The 17,154-nt window shown below is 35.9% G+C and overlaps 1 protein-coding gene across 4 annotated transcripts; it reads left to right on the forward strand.

Moving 5' to 3' along the window:
* Nucleotides 1–7,299: 7,299 nt before the first annotated feature.
* LOC103981966 (E3 ubiquitin protein ligase DRIP2) lies at nucleotides 7,300–15,582 on the forward strand. Of its 4 annotated transcripts, XM_018824318.2 has the most exons (8): nucleotides 7,311–7,441; nucleotides 7,521–7,776; nucleotides 8,913–9,012; nucleotides 11,025–11,358; nucleotides 11,478–11,911; nucleotides 12,010–12,060; nucleotides 13,004–13,076; nucleotides 15,070–15,582. In XM_018824318.2, exons 2-8 carry the CDS (start codon nucleotides 7,620–7,622, stop codon nucleotides 15,241–15,243), a joined length of 1,323 nt encoding a protein of 440 aa, XP_018679863.1. In that variant the 5' UTR covers nucleotides 7,311–7,441; nucleotides 7,521–7,619; the 3' UTR covers nucleotides 15,244–15,582. The 4 variants fall into 4 exon arrangements, with proteins under 4 accessions (XP_065027729.1, XP_065027751.1, XP_018679863.1 ...); XM_065171657.1 differs by having other exon boundaries at nucleotides 7,300–7,776; XM_065171679.1 differs by lacking the exon at nucleotides 15,070–15,582 and adding an exon at nucleotides 13,181–13,262 and having other exon boundaries at nucleotides 7,300–7,776.
* Nucleotides 15,583–17,154: the final 1,572 nt, after the last annotated feature.

Here is a 17,154-nt window from a genome sequence, read left to right on the forward strand (position 1 = left end):
CAGTGGTTTACGAAAAAAATTTGCAGCAACACAAAATCATTTTTAGAGATGAATTTCTCAATAGATCAATCTTAGATGGAAGCCAAGATAATATATGAAGTGCGTAAGAAATTTTATTCAAAAAAGATTGTAAATAGATGGGTTAAGGCAACAATATGCGGTTGAAATTTTCTGCATCACATATTTTCAAGTGTAGCAGATTGGATATAAAAGATCAGTGGTTTATATTAAGAATTTTTCAATGAAACTAAAGGAAAATCCACTGTTAGGAAGTATCAAAGCTATCACAAAAATTTCATAGAGATTTGGATAGAAAAAATATAGTAGCAAGATCAAACAAACTGTGCTATGCAGTTGGAATTTTATAGTGCAGATTTTCAAGTATAGCAGATTAGACATTAAAGATCAACGGTTTATATTGAGAATTTTTTGACAAAACTAAAGGAAAATCTGTCGTTAGGAAGTATCAAAGCTGTCATAAAAATTTCGTAGAGATTTGGATAGAAAAAATATAGTAGCAAGATCAAACAGACTGTGTTATGCGGTTGGAATTCTACAATGTATCTTTCATCGTAGAGATGAAAACTTTACGATGAAAAGTTTATGCAGCAATATAGGAACAATTATTTTTTTTGGATTTTCAAATAAGGATAACTAAATTACAGCAGTAATAAGATAGGATACCAGAACCTATTGCAATTCATTGGGAGATCAAAAGATGATCTGCGGTGGTGGAGATGACGGTGGAATTTGGCGACGATCTTTTAAGCAATTGTGTGAATTACTTTAGGCGGCTGTGAAGGGCTGATGGATGGCTGTGGAAGGGCAGAAATATGCCAATAACGCTGCTCTGATACCAGGTGTTAGAACCCTTATAGATTCTAAACTTGAGATTGATCTCTTTAGGGGATCGACCTCCTTGGAACTCTATAAGGGTTCCTCCCTCCAAGTTGCTGCTTAAAGGCTGTAGAAAAGATTCATCTCTTGCTTATGAAAAGAGAAAAAATATATAGCTATTTATAGGGCTTATAAACCCTAACTTCTAATAGGATTCCTACTCAAGACTCCTACTTCTAACTAACTCCTAATAGGACTCCTACTCAAGACTCTTATTCCTTTACAACTCCTAATTTTTCTCTAAGAAATAACGTCCTAACCCTAGTTGACCTCTTCACCTCTTTAATAGGAGTTGGCTTAAATAGATTTTACATGAATGTCCCTTTCAATTAGGACTCTCCTAGCTAGAGTCCTAACACATCATTAAGTTGTTTGATTTGTAAACCTAAAAAGAAGGTTAGTTCCCCCGTCAAACTCATTTCAAACTCTAGACTCATACTTTTTGCAAATGATTCACATAAAGATTCATTCGTAGAACCAAAAATAATATCATCAACATAAATTTAAATAATAAAAAAAATATTTTTAAAATTTTTAATAAATAATGTGGTATCGACCTTGCCTTTAGAGAAATTATTTTGGATAAGAAATGAGTTAAATCTCTCGTACCAAGACTTTGAGGCTTGTTTCAATCCATATAGAGCTTTAGTCAATTTAAACATATGATTAGGAGGATTATCATTCTCAAATCTAGGAGGTTGTTTAACGTAAACTTCTTCGGAAATAAAGTCATTAAAAAAAGTATTTTTAACATCCATTTGAAATAACTTAGATTTATTACTAGTAGTATAGTCAAGGAGCATCTTTATGGCTTCTAATCGTGTCACATGAGCGAATGTTTCTTCATAATCGATACCGTCTTCTTGGTTGAAACCCTTGACCACTAATCTAGCCTTGTTTCTAACCATGATACTAAATTCATCTTGCTTGTTTCTAAAGACTCATTTAGTACCAATAACTAAATGATCATTTGGAACAAGCTTTCATACCTCATTTCTCTCAAATTGATTCAACTCTTCTTATATTGTGATAACCCATAAATCATCTTTTAAGGCCTTGTCAATGCATTTATGTTCAATTTGGGAGAGAAAAACAGCGTTGACACAAAAATTCTTAAGAGAAAACGAGTTTGAACCCCTTTTGATGTGTCTCCTATGATTAGCTCCTTAGGATGAGCATCTACATACTTCTATTCCTTGGGTAAGGATGGTTCATAAGAAGATGCATCCAAGTTGCTAGATGGAGAAAGAGTTTCATTTAAATTCAAAGCATCAAAACTAAGATCATCATCAAAATTATTTTTCTTAACTCCGAAAACTTCATTAAAAACAATATGAATATATTCTTCTATAACCAAAGTTCTTTTGTTAAATATAAGAATAACTAAGAATAACTAAGAAATATAAGAATAACTTATAAATATAAGAATAACTAAGAAATATAAGAGATAACAAAGCCTTAGAAATATAACAAAACCTTAGAAATATCTCTTAGAGATAACAAAGCCTTAGAAATATCTCTTAAGAAATAACAAAGCCTTAGAAATATAAGAATAACTAAGAAAAATCTCTTCATTGGACTTTGCATCAAACTTTCTTAAAACATCTTTTTTATTCAAGATAAAATATTTGCAACTAAAAACTTTAAAATATGAAACATTGGGTTTTTTGTTATTCTACAACTCATAAGGAGTTTTGGAGAGTAATGGTCTTACTAGAACCCTATTTATGATATAGCATGCCATATTTACGACTTCGGCCCAAAAATATTTGGGAAGCCTATGTTCGTTTAACATGGTTCTAGCCACTTCTTGTAAATTGATGAAATCATAAAACCCTTTTCATTTTGAACAAGTTTACAAAATTTAGAAAAATGCCTAAAGCAATCACTTTTGTGTACCAAAAAGTAAGTTCAAGTGTATCTACTATAATCATCCACGATGACAAAGGTGTATTTGCTGCCTCCTAGGCTTGATATAGCAATTGAAAGATTAGTTTCATGTTAACATGACCTAATCTCCTATGCCAAAGCCAGGCATCGTCATTCAGAATCGAAAAATACATTTCCTTATAAAGATCATCAATGTCGATAGTGTATACATTATTTTGTTTTAGGGCAATCATAGATGTGTTTTTGTGTAGTTTTTCAATAATGCAAGCATTGGATTCAAATCTAATGATGTATCCTTTATCACACAATTGACTAATGCTCAAAAGGTTATGTTTTAAGCCATCAACCAACAATACATCTTCAATAAAGAAGTAGGATTTGTTACCTATGGTTCCTTTACCAATGATTTTACCCTTATTGTTGTCTCCGAATATGACATATCCTTCATTTAGACTAGTAAGCTTAGAGAATTGAGATGGATCTCCGGTCATGTACCTTGAGCATCCATTATCAAGGTACCATCCCTTGCTCCTAGCTTGTGATGGTAAACATTTCTTTAAAAAATGATGATTTTTAGGTAGCTATTTGACCTTGGGTGCCTCAAAAATCGATCTACACAACTTATCATGTTGTATTGAGTCATTTGAGGTTCCTTTAGGAACCCAAATCAATTTATATGGATTATATTTTTTAAATGGACATTTGTACATAACATATCTAAATTTGTAACAAAAGTTACATTTGTTTTGGGGTGAAACATGCACGGTAAGGCCCTTTAACAAAGATGGTTGGATTTTTATGAGTGTTACTCACAAAACCGATTCCATCTATTCTTTTATGAACGAGACCCTTATTGGCAAGGATCATGTTCGAGGACTTGCTACCAACCTCAAATTTTTCTAAGGTTTTTTTGAGTAGTAAGTTTTCCTTTCAAAGCGTTTCTAATTGATCGTATTTTATGCAAGGAGCTAAACTATCATCATGCTTAATTTTTAGTCTATCAAAATCATTAACAAGAGAAGCATGTTTCTTTTTTAATAATTTATACTTTTTACTAACTAATTTACATTCATCAAATAAATCATGAAAAGCGTATAGTAATTCATCAAAAGATAAACTTGCATCTAATGAACTACTTACCTCATCTCCAATACCCATTAGCGCATAGTGAGTAACTTGCTCGGTGTTAGTTTGCTCTTCTTCTTCGGATACACTTGAGTCGTCCCACGTTGCTTTAAGAACCTTCTTCTTCTTTGGTTGTTTCTTCTTTGCTTGGAGACATTCGCTTTTGAAATGTCCCGACTTCTTGCATTCATAGCATATTACTTGTTCTTTCTTGGGTTCAAATTTATTTTTAGTATCATTTCTAAATTTATTCCTTTTTATGAATTTTTTAAACTTTCTTGTCAAGAGTGCCAAGTCATCATCATAGTCCTCGTCACTTGAATTTTCTTTCAAGTGGTCTTCTTGAGTTCTTAGTGTCATATCCTTTTTATTCTTTAGAATGTTGTTCTCAAGCTCTTCATGAGCATTGCAAGTCATCTTATAGGTCATTAATGACCCGATTAGTTCTTCGAGAGGAAAGTTACTTAAATCCTTGACCTTTTGAATGACCGTTACTTTAGGATCCCAACTCTTTAGAAGGGATCTTAAGATTTTATTAATAAGTTTAAAATCTAAAAAAATTTTACCAAGTCCTTTTAGACCATTGACGACATCTGTAAATCGGGTGTACATGTCTCCAATGGTCTCAATCGGTTTCATTCGAAACACCTTATAAGTATGGACTAAAAGATTAATTTTTGACTCCTTTACTTTACTAGTGCCTTTGTGAGTCACTTCGAGTATGTGTCATATATCAAAAGTTGTTTCACAAATAGACACTCAATTGAACTCGTTTTTATCTAAAGCACAAAACAAGGCATTCATAGCCTCGGCGTTTAAAGCAAAAGTCTTCTTCTCCAACTCATTCCAATCGTTCATTGGAATAGAAGACTTTTGAAAATCATTTTCGATAATATTCCTTAGCTCAAAATCCATAGAAATCAGAAAAATCCTCATTATAGTCTTCCAATATGTGTAATCTGTTCCATTGAACATGGGCAGACATGTAATTGAGTGACCCTATTGGTTTCCTACAAATGTCATCCCTCTTGGGTTTCAAACCAAATGAGAGTGACCTCGCTCTAATACCAATTGTTAGGATCAGGAGCGGCACTAAGAGGAGGGGGGGGGTGGGGGGGGTGTGGGGGGTGAATTAGTGCAGCGAAAAAATTACCCGTTTTAAAAGTCTTTCGTTTCGATTAAACCCGATTTCGATGAAAATCATTTCTAAAGATTTTAATTTGAAAGCATATAGGAGCGTAGAGAAAGCGGTAAGAAGGTAAAGTAGCTTGCAAGAAAGGTAAATTGCTCAAGACGAAATGCAACCAGAATTTAGAGTGGTTCGGTCGTTGTGACCTACATCCACTTTCAGATTCCTCCTCCATCGAGGTCACCGGCGTCCACTAATGGCCTTCCTTCAATAGGCGAAGACCAACCACCTTTCATAGTGCTTTCTCCTTTTCACGAGTTTAGGAAATAACCCTTATAAATCTCACACTACTCTTGAATGATGTAACACTTAGAAATGGAGGAGTACTCTAACACTTTTACAATACTTTAACACTTCGAAGACTCAAGATTATGCCAATACTTTCCTGTTCTTTCATGCAAAAAAGGGTGGGGGTATTTATAGGCCCCAATGGCTTCAAAATTAGAGTAAAAAAATATCATATCCCCGGATTTCGGGGTACTGACGGTACCACCACCTAACACGTGACACTCGACGATACCACCTCCCAGTTTTGGCGGTACGACCACTTGACAAAGCTCGAAGACCGAGATCTAGCGGTACTACCGCCTGACAGGGGCGGTACCACCGTTGACAGCATTAAATGCCGGTGGTACTACCGCCCAGACCACTTGGGAGACTAGGTCACCCAAGTGGTGCTATCGCTGGCCGTAATTTCAGGTGCTGAATGGGCTATTCAATCCGGCCCAATTCAGCCCTGTTAAGAGTCCAGTTTGTCCCTAATTAAGTTAGTGAGATTACCTCCTAATCCTAACTCAATTTATATTCTAACTATGATTAAGGTAAGCAATTAGTCCGATACGTTGATTTTTCTTTTGGCGAATCTCCGGCGAACTTCTCGGTGAAACTTCCGATGAGCTTCCAGCGAACTCCTGACAAACTCTCGACGATCTTTCGACAAGCTCTCGGTGATCTTCCGATGACCTCTCAGCGATCTTCTGACGACCTCTCGGCGATCTTCCGATGAGCTCTCGGTGATCTTTCGACGAGCATCCGGCGAACTCCTAACGAACTCTCGACGAGCTCTCGACGCACTTCCTGTACATCGTCCGAATCTTCGACTCCAGCCCATCATCTGCCTTATGCCTTATTGCTATCATAGTTAATCCTGCACACTTATCTCAACATATAGATTAGGTCAAATAATTCACCAATTGATTTAATCATCAAAATTCGAGATTCATATGTACAAGATAATTTGATAAGATTTGGAAGACTTTAATGTCAGATTATCTTCATAATTCAAGATGACGGATCAAAAATATACAAATACATATACTGATAATTTTACTTATGGATAAGCAAGAAAGTGTATATATATTAATATATCAAGGGAATATGCGGGTTTTCTTCCCATATATTCATTTGTAGACATGTCTACCATGCATGCAAAAGTTGTGTACTGGAGTTTTACGTTAGTGAATAAACATTGGTTATCCGCATAGCAATCATTATCTCAAATTATCAAGCATATACATCACAAAAACTAATTCAACTCATATCTCCCCGTAAAGTTTTCGAATTTGGAGTGTTGACCATGCAACATGGCTCAAGTAATCAAAACAAAAGTGAACATTGTTTAGCTCAATTTTACGAGGATAAAACTCCGCATGATCGAACCAAACCCGAATTCACTTGTGTTCTGAAAAAAAATCAAATAAAATGGACCAAACCTAATTAAAAATTATCATGATAAATAAATAAGAAACCAGATCGACGGTTATTTTGGATCAATTTTAATTTGATGTTTTCCTCCGGTCCGGTGATTTTAAATTCGTAAAGCCGAATAAATGTGGATCAATTTGGTTTAGTTGTATCTTGATGGGTTAAACCGAACCCGGTTCACCCAAACCAAAACTGCACCCCACGGCGCATGTTAGTCCCCGTCCGCCGTCTCAGACGCAACGAAGCCAACAAAGGGCAATCCTCCAATACACGTTGTTTTCACCAAGAACCAGGCTTGTTCACCCCATTCTAAACCTACATAGCTCGTGTACCCCCTCGTATATTGACACTTCCAGTGGGATCCACTGAAGACCATACGCTTGCCGCTCTGTGTAAGGTAGACGGGTTGGAAAAGGGCGCCTGAACGGGGAACAAAAATAGGAAACCTCCCCTTATTACTCTTTTATATATACTATCCCATTCTCCCCCCTTCTTGGCTTCTCTCCTCGTTCTTCCTCGTCCTCGTTCGATCCCTCTCCGTTCCTCCAAGCCCCTCGCGCTCACCCCCCAAATCTACCCTCGAGGTTGCTCCTTAGCTCCTCTTGGGTCCTTATCTTCCTTCAAAATCCGATCTTGGTTTGTTTTTCTCGTCGGATCCCCGCCGCTCCGCGCTCCCACACGTGATTCGTCCATAATGCTGGTCCTTGAGCTGTAGGAACGATCCTCGACGACATCCTCGACCGCAGCAAGCACGCATGCAGGGGTGGAGCGCGGCTGCGTGACGAGGAGCCCTCGGCTGGCGGCGAAGGCGGAGATGGGGACCTCGGAGACGGAGGAGGCGGAGGCGCCGACGGCCGGGCCGGCGCAGGTAGTTAGGGTGAAGCGGGAGCGTCTGGTAGCGCGAATGACATGCCCCATCTGCCACAAGCTCCTCCGGGACGCCACCACCATCTCCGAGTGCCTCCATACGTGTGAGTCATCCCCCATCCTCCTCTCCTTCGCTTACTCCTCTTTAAGCCTCCTCATCTCTCGGATGTTTCGAGGTTGCGGTCGGTGGCTTTCTTTGGTGTTTGTGCTTTGATGCCTCCTGGTGTTGGGCTCCTGCGATCTTGGTTCGGGGTCTGTACATCATGTTCTCGTGGTAAAGATTTGCCGTACTCAAAATGGTTTTTGATATTGGAATCCAGCAATCATCTGAAAAAGGTCGGATGTATGATATGTTCTAAGGCTTCCAGTTCCTTTCCCTTTGTCACGAGGCTTCGGGATCGCATGCATTGGTTGCCTGTTTCGGCGTCTGTTTTCTCTTACTTTCCACTCTGATTCCATGATAGGCAGGAGAATAAAATTACTGGTTTTCATATGCAGTTTATGGGCAGGGACGTCTATGCATGCAATGAAGTGAATCTATTTAAACTGAATTTGTCTTTGGTTCTGTTTGTTTGGGTATTTCTCTAGAAGTATCATACATGGTTACCTATATGCAACAGAAGTTGAGATTGTATTTGATTTTGTGTAAGGTGCTGACTTATAGAGCTGAGACGGAGTCCTTTTTCGATCATAGATGTCGCTCACAGGCTTCTCTTGTGTTGCTTGCTTGTTCCTTTCTGTTAATTGGTCAACTGTGTATGATATTTTGGACTAAATCTCTTGATATCCTAAGCTAAATCCTGGGGAGTTCATGATTTATGGCTGGTCTGTGACTAAATTTTTATACCTGATGCTCATCGTCGGTATTTGTTGTTCATATTCTTGTAATCACATAATACTCGAATCATTTTCTTTTTACAAACTTTGTATTGTCTGTAGTTACCTAATATGTAAGTATTTGTTGAATTTTCTTGGTAAATGCTTGCATTATGTTTATGTATCTATCAGTGGCTATTTATCTCTATATCCTTTTGTGAGATCTGCCTAAAGAATTTATCTCTTTCGTTTTTACTCAACCTCAAGTTGCTTTATTATATTCTTCTCCTACACTTTCCAATGTCATCTGGTTATTGTTAGTCACATATATTGGAAGAATATATGAATTTTCACTGTTAGAAGATTGTTTTATAAGGTCTTCCAAGTTACGTGTAACCATTTTGATATTTGTACTTGTAAGCAGTTTGCAGGAAGTGTATATATGAGAAACTTAATGAAGAAGAGGCAGATTGCTGCCCTGTATGCAATATTCCTCTGGGTTGTGTACCTGTAGAAAAGCTCAGGTAAACTTGTTTTCCTCAGAAAAGTAAAGCCCATTTTTTTAATTTTTGATCATGGTTTCCCATTTTGACTTTGCTATGTTTTATCACTTTTATTTGATCTCAGAAGCTTCACAAATTTGCTTCTTGAGCTGTGAAATGTATATAATATTGTGTACATTTTTTTGTTTCCAGGTCTAATATAGCTTCAGCTTTTTAGAATGATACTACTTTACCGATTTTTTTCTAGATAGATAGATATTGGAAGATTCGAATGAGTAATAAGAAGTGCCAATGGAAGATATAGAAACACTCAACAATATTGCATTAAGTTGTATAACAGGGTTGATAGCTGTTCCAATGATGGGAAAATTACCATAATGCAGTTTTTGTTTAGGTCTTGAATAAATGGGCTTTAGAAATGAACAGTGCTATTATGTTCTTTTGGTTTAGAGTGTGTGCATTTATGCAATCAGGATAAAAAGGTTGAATGCTTGCTAGACGGCATGTTGAAGGAAGCCTTAAAGATGATCTTCTTCTTCATAAAAACGGAAAGTGAATAATAAGTTTTGTCTATATAAGCTGGTGAGAGGTGATGTCATGGAACTCTTGGAGATTTGTTCTAGTATCTCATGTAATCACTGCATATTTGGACTTTGGAGGCTCTGAGGTATCATGCATTAAGGTGGTCAGTTGATAGTGATAGTATGGAATCATACATTTTCTTACCTTCACTGCAAATATCCCATCACAATGCCATTGCATATGAGTTTCCAAGTTAAACCAATGCTGATTATTATCAGTATTTCCATATGCCAGACTAGCACACACAACTTGCACAAATTAGTTCCAGCGAGGAGTTGTATGCAGGGGACCCATTTTTCCATCGTTGTTGTTTTCATCAGGGAAGTGCCACATGGAGTATAGCTTATAATCTAGGCTATTGTTTCATTAATCGAAAAGGCATGAAGGACTCAGGGAAACAAAGGGAACCTCACAAAAATCTGAATGTTAGATAGATGCATCGTAACAGTAGGAAAGATTGTTGAACATGTTAAAGAAGGTTGGATTGATCACAAAGGGCATAGTATATGAGAACCTGTTTGACCTTTAGGATCTGCTTGTTTTTGTTTGGAGACTAAGAGAGCAGAGTCTTACAATGGGTTTATGACAGTTTAAGCTTTAAAGTAGATCCAGTTTATATTTATGTTGAAAAGCTCAGTGTCATGCTATATGGTGAGACTAACCAACTGAGCACTATATTAAATGATCTGTGTATCCAATTTAGCTGTTATAGGCAATGACTTCAAACCAAAACTGTCATTCATCTCATTATTATTGCTTTCCAAACTAAACCAATAAATATTTGTGTTATGTAATAGTGGTGTCCCATGACTTGCTAAAAGCTAGCCTGATTGATAAAAAATGTTGTGTCATCAGTCCAGAGCCCACCTGTGTTTAGCTAAAAATAAGGTTTAGAACGGGTGCAGCATAGCATTCTTGACAGTATCTGGAGTACTTCCTATTGTAATTTGCAAAATTCTGGTTGTTTGTAGCTTCTAATATGTGCCTTACCTGTTATATATCCTTTTCCTCGAGAGGCAATGATTTTTAAAATTTTTTGATAACATATTGTAATTTTATCATCTTTCTTCTGCTATTATCTTTGGTATTGTAATTTTGTTTTTGTATGTGTATACATCCACATGCAACAGACATTTATATTGATCTACTTTAGCTCCATTTTCTATTCTCAGACCTGGCATAGTTTTCTGTTTTTTTGGATGAACTTGTTGTCTTCGAGAGAAGGTAGCCCTTTCCTTCTCTGATAATTTACTGAATTGAAAAAATACTTTTGGATAATGTCAAGCTTTTGTAACAAAGTAATATCTAGTGGTTCGCTCAGCAGACTTAGGATATGCCAGATTCTTGTGAAAAATTAGCACATGGAGAATCTGTTTTTGAGTTCACTACTCTTAAGGTTATACTGTGATATTTGTCTGTTAGTGCTTGTCTCATAACTAAATCATATGCAGAGCTGATCACAATCTGCAAGATTTGAGAGCAAAGATATTTCCTCTCAAGAAAAAGAAGGCTGGAGCTCCTGATACAGTTCCTTCCATTGAACTGCCTGTTAAAAGAAAAGAAATATCTCTTTCTTCATTGGTTGTGAACAGTCCTCGAATTGCTACACAAACTGGTCTGACAGGAAGGCGAAAAAAAGTAGTTGGCAGTAGGGCTGCCACAATTCATGGACGGAATCCTGCTACTGGTGAATTCAATAAAAATGAGAATGATATTGTTGATAAGTCAGCCAAAAAGTCAAGCTCAAATGGGAATCCAAGCAGGCTGATCCCAAGCAGAAAACAGGTTAAAGACATGATATTATATTCTTCTTTTTCTGGCTAACCAAGCCACAAGTGGTCTTTTGTTTAGATTCTTTTCCTTTCAAGAATTATGTTCACTTATAATTCGAAAAACATTTTCAGGCTTCTTCGGGTGCCGAGATATCCAACAACCTTGCTAATAAAAATATAGAGAATGGTGGAAAACCCCTTGTGGATAAGGCAGAGCTTTGGAAACCCTTAAATTGTTTGGTTGAAGCCGCAAATAGAACAAAGTCTTTTAGGTCCAGCCCACACAAATCTGTTATTAAGGCAGAGGAAAAAAATGTTTCTGATAGTGAAGTAAATATTAACAAAACTAGGGTTGAGGAACATATTCATAAGTCCAAAGTAAAAGATGAGAACTTTGACAATGTTAAAATGCCTCCAATGACAGCAAAGGCCAGAAGGATAAAGGGAGTCGGCCAGAAAAGGAGGAAACTTGCGAACTCCATTCAAATGTTGCCTGATGCTGCAAATGCTCAAAGTGATAGGAGGATAACTCCATTGTGGTTTTCCTTAGTTGCTTCTTTTGACCAGTTATGTTGCTTGACACTTGGCAATTGTCATTATCTGCCTGACACATGCTTTTGATATATAGTTGTGCTTGTACTTATCTCATGTGAAATGGTTTCAGGACAGGAGATTCCTCATTGCCCCAGATATCAACTAGTTATTTAAGGATAAAGTGAGTCATGCTTTATTATCATGCAAACATGCTTTTTTAAAATTCCTTTTGAACATTTTTAAAATTGTGTTGGAATGTAGCTGTAGTTTCTTTACTAATGTAAATATTTGCCCAGTCTTTTTTGTGAATATTGAAGTTGTAAGAAAGAACAGAGTGAGAAAATAAACAATCAATTTACTGATTAATTAATGGTGCATATAATTACAATTTACTGGTGGCATGCATGATTTACATAATCAATCCATGAAATGGGCAACAGTTTTATCTGTATCTACAGATACTAGTTGGTTATATGTGCAAGTGGCTAAGTCAGTTCTGCTTGGTTGTCTGATGGTCTTTTTTGACTAAATAACAAGTAAACTTATAACCTCAACTTCTTATTTGTTTGGTTTGCTGATACTATGAAACAACCTGAATAACTTGTCAAAATTAATAGAAACGTATCAATGAACAGATAGCAAGTAATCCATATTACCTCAAGAAAGAAGCACTACATGCAGTTAATATATCTCCATGAAGTTACACGTGGTTAATATATTTCCACAGAGAATTACCTTGAAGATTGTAAAGCAGACTGAAAAAATAAGTTCATCAGTGTACTAAAGTGCTGAGTTGGTAAGAACCCCAAGAGGATAGACACTTTGGCTCAGGCTTACTGTGGTTACTTCAATGAGATGGCTTGGTACAGTTGAAAATTCTCTTCCACTGAAGTGCAAAATATTTGTACCATATTTTGAGTATGATACTATAATGGGCGCCATGAAGTCTAGAGAACATATGAGTCACATTAAGTCAATTGTGTTTTGACTAAAGTCATTTCTAATTCTATTATTTCTCCAATGTTGTCTCATGTCTGTTGATCCTTCAATCAAATTTTATGCCGGGTCTTTAATCATCTAGTTTATTAATTTTCTATTGTTCTTTCCTTTTTGTTTGATCATAGAGATGGCAATGTGCCAGTTTCATACATTCAAAAGTACCTCGTCGTGAAGCTTAATCTTGTCAGTGAAGCCGAGGTGAGTTTCTCTCAAAAATAAATAAATACTACTTTGCGTATTGCACAAAAGTGACATTCATGAAATCATGAGATATTATTCTACTAATTTGTGCTTGCTTGTAGCAATCATAGAAATTTGGACAGCGTGCTTCGAAGAAAATGCATTTGCAGAGAGCCATTTGCAATAGACAATAAATAATCCCTTTGATGCAGCACAAAAAGAGAATGAAGTAAATCTAGTTGACTTATATAGTTATGTCCATTTTCTGCAATCTTCAACAAATTGTCAAGCAACTGCAGACATTAAAAAATATTCTGTATAGGATAAAGATAATAGTACAATAAACTGAAATATTTTGAAGTTTTCCTTTTAGCTGCAGTTTGTTCTTGGAGCCAATTTGCATGGTAAATATTTGCTGGCAGAAACATCCAGTATTTTTATGGTTAGGTTATTCAAAAAATCAATTATTTAAAGTTCCAAAATTTGAGCTCAAAATTGAAAAAATGTATTATTTTGTTTATGTACTTACACTTCATGGTTGTTACAGGGGAAGCTAGAATTGCTGGCTATTATTTGTTTCCTTTTGGTTTCTTTGCATTTCTTTATGCAAGGTTCTAAACACCACTACTAGTATCCATATTGGAATATTGTTGATCCAGTATGTTTCAACAAGTATGGTATGTATGCTATGATATCCCTTGCTGCACAGTGAAGAAAAAAAAAAACAATATTTAATGTGTCAGTACAAGAGTGACACTGATAAATTAGACCGTTCAATAAAAATCTATTCATAGATGGACTGCTGCAATGATATCTCATTGCATTTATTTACAAGGATGGGTTCTTTTACTGAATGTCTAAAGTCGGAAGGCATGACTTTATATGATTCTGAGCTGTTGCAAACCTTCTCTGCTTCTTTTAAGATCAGCTGTTGAAAATTTTCGATAGATACTGACATTCTATCCCCATACTTGCTGCTCTATGTTGCTGTCAGCATACATAGTTAAGGATATCACCCAGCCTGTGGTTTTAGATATTGCTCTTGCATTCTAGTGCCATCATCTTTTCCCCTGATTCTTCCTTTTCATATTTGTGTTCTAGATCTTGTGCTTCTTATGGAAACATGACCTATCAATTTACAGTTATGTCTAACCAAAGATTCTTGTAATCTTGAGATGCTAAGTCACATATTTCAGTATGTTTATGTAAACAAATTGTGTGCAGAAAGAAAGCACCTTGTTTCATTTCCTCCTTGAAGATCCCAGTCCTGGTAACTTTTGACTGCAAACAAGCAGCATGCTTGCATTTGAGTGATGGTATCGGTTCATTTTCTAGGTGAATTTTGAGTAACCAGCCCATTTATAGCCCATAATTAGGTGTCACTGGGCTTTACTTGTTTTCCACTTAGATTTGTTCCTTTATGATTTGTTGGTAACCGATGTTCTATTTTATGATATTCCTATATACAAACTGGCAATTCAAGCTAATTCGTCCTCAGAACATTTTCCAATTCCGAACATTTTTTGACATTCATGTCTCAAACATAGTGGGCGAGCTCTTTCTATTTGCTTCAGTTCAGGTGAAGCTACTTGGTTATTGTCACTAATCCTTGATTGGTGAAATGCTCAGTCTCTGTCAAAGACATATGGATGAAGAAGTAATGAGTTTGCAGATAATGGATGAAATGGAAAATGAGTCTTAAACTCCATCAGTCGGTAAGGCTGAACTTGTGGACCAAATACTCTTTGATTATGAATCATCTGGGTGAGTTATATCCAATTAAAACTGAGTTGATTTGAGGGAATTATATGAAGATGTACACACACACACTCTTCAAATCTCTTTGATGCACATATGAATCATCTTTTTGTTTTTATTTTTGACAGGTAATCCATATCTCTACCTTATCGTACTCATTTTCCTTTTGTTAAATGCACCTATATTGACAGACATCTCTTGTAATTACTATGCCCAGATAGTTTCCTTGTGTTCAACTCTCTTGTGTTTACAGGTGGAAATCACATGTCGTGGCGAAATGGTGAGGCCCACGATGTCTCTGCACAGCTTAGTAAGACAGTGGCTGCAAGGGGGAACACCACAGAGGCTGCAGGCAGTTATTGGGACATCAGCCAAAGAATTCGTGGTAGTGCTAGGCTACAGGCGCTGCAGGCTTTCAGCCCAATGAATGCAAAGCAACAACAATCTCGAACAATATTTCAATTGAAACGTCCCTTGCCTGCTGATTCTTCGGCATTCAGGGGTGGTCAAATGGACCTCCCTCTTGCATCTGAGGTGCTTCTCATATGTTTGATCAGCCTCTTCTCTTTATAAATGTATGTGAGCAAATGTTTTACTTCATGAGAATGTATTCTTATTCGTATAACTTGGTCTATAAAAGTGGTGCTGTGTTACTGACCTTAACAGGAGGAACCACTTTGTCCTCAGTTTAGTGGTTATGGGGTACATATTAATATGCTCTCATCCTAGGTTTCAAGGAAAGGCAAAGCACTTGATTTTACTACTATTTGTCTGTATATTTCTGATGGAAGAGTGTGCATGCTTTAGAATTTTCTGTTCACCACTGCTTTCTTTTCTGCTCCAAAAGCAAGGAAAATGCATTGCCATTTTTGAATGCATTTTAAACAATTTATCATCTACATTGGGTACTTGGAAACTACAGGAGTCTGGAAAGCTTCTTTATCATAATGAGGTGGTTAGTTGTTGCCATTCTCAATTATAGATTGAAATGGTTTGGAACATAACAAGGAAAGTTGAGCATGTTGATGTTATCATCTGTAGTCACAAAGTAGAAATAAACAGGAGGTTAAAATATTATATCTAATTCACATCAAATGGTTCAGGTTTGTTACCAATTTTTTAGCAGATTCATTCCACATGTATATATAGACATATCTTTGTGTAAATAAAAAAGAGCTCTAGGGCTAGAAAATAAAATATCTTTGTCCACTAGTGCTACATAAAATATTTCTAACACTTTGATAGAAACACTCACTCATTATGTTAAATGAAAAAATATTATTAGGGGCATCATTTTTCCTATTTGGATAGAAACACTCACTCATTATGTTAAATGATATCAAAATTAAGATAGAATTTATTCTTTAGTATTTTTTTTGTTAAAATGGTGTGATCTAGTTTGAATCAAAATTTTTAGACCCATAACAGTTTTCCTCTTCCTTGGCTGCTTCCTTTTTCACCTTCGTCTTCGTCTCTTCTATTGCTATTCCCCTCTTATCTTCCTTCTCCCCTTCTTCCTCCTTCTCTAAAAATATTTCTAAAATCTTCCAAAACTAAGGGAAAAAATATGAATAAGTATTATAATCATATATGGGTGCAGATATAAAAGTTTAAGATGCTTCTGATAAAGTTTTGTGAAATGCACTCAATTTTGAATTAAAATATATTCAAAAGCAAAATCTTGTATTGAATAGATTCTATATGAACAAGTATCTTCAGTTCATTTGTGATTGTAACATGTCAACTTCTACCAAATGATCTCAAACTTTCATAATTCTAGTAGAACATGATTCCAACAAGGATTTTAATAGATTTTTTTGACAATTTTTGGATAATCAATTTTCATATTTGGCACTAGTTGTTTTAAATTTTATGATAAATTTAGAATAATTAATTACCTAATTTGGTATATATTTGAGTAAGCCTAGTGAACGAGTTTATTGAGTTCTTTTTCGAGTATAACGGTCAACTTTCACCAAATCTTCTCAAACTTTGAGAATTCCATTAGGATAGCATTCTAACAAGGTTTTTAGTAGGGATTTTCTTATGAATTTAGGATTATTAATTATCAAATGTGGTGTTTTTTTTAGGCTATATGAACGAGTGTAATTTGATGATTATAGTAAGTTCCATAACAAGGATTTTTTAGTATAGGATAATCTATTAGAACCGTATAGTAAGTTCATAACAAGGATTTTAGTAAGTTTTCACAATCTCAAACTTTCACAATCAATTAGAACCGGATCGATTTTAGTAATTTCTTGTAAAGATAATTATTTATGAATTTGGCATGTCTTTAGTAGAATCTCTGCATAAGTGTGTTTCAGTGTACTGAGGT

Source organism: Musa acuminata, chromosome BXJ1-4 (assembly GCF_036884655.1).
Source record: "Musa acuminata AAA Group cultivar baxijiao chromosome BXJ1-4, Cavendish_Baxijiao_AAA, whole genome shotgun sequence".
Taxonomy (NCBI): Eukaryota; Viridiplantae; Streptophyta; class Magnoliopsida; order Zingiberales; family Musaceae; genus Musa; species Musa acuminata.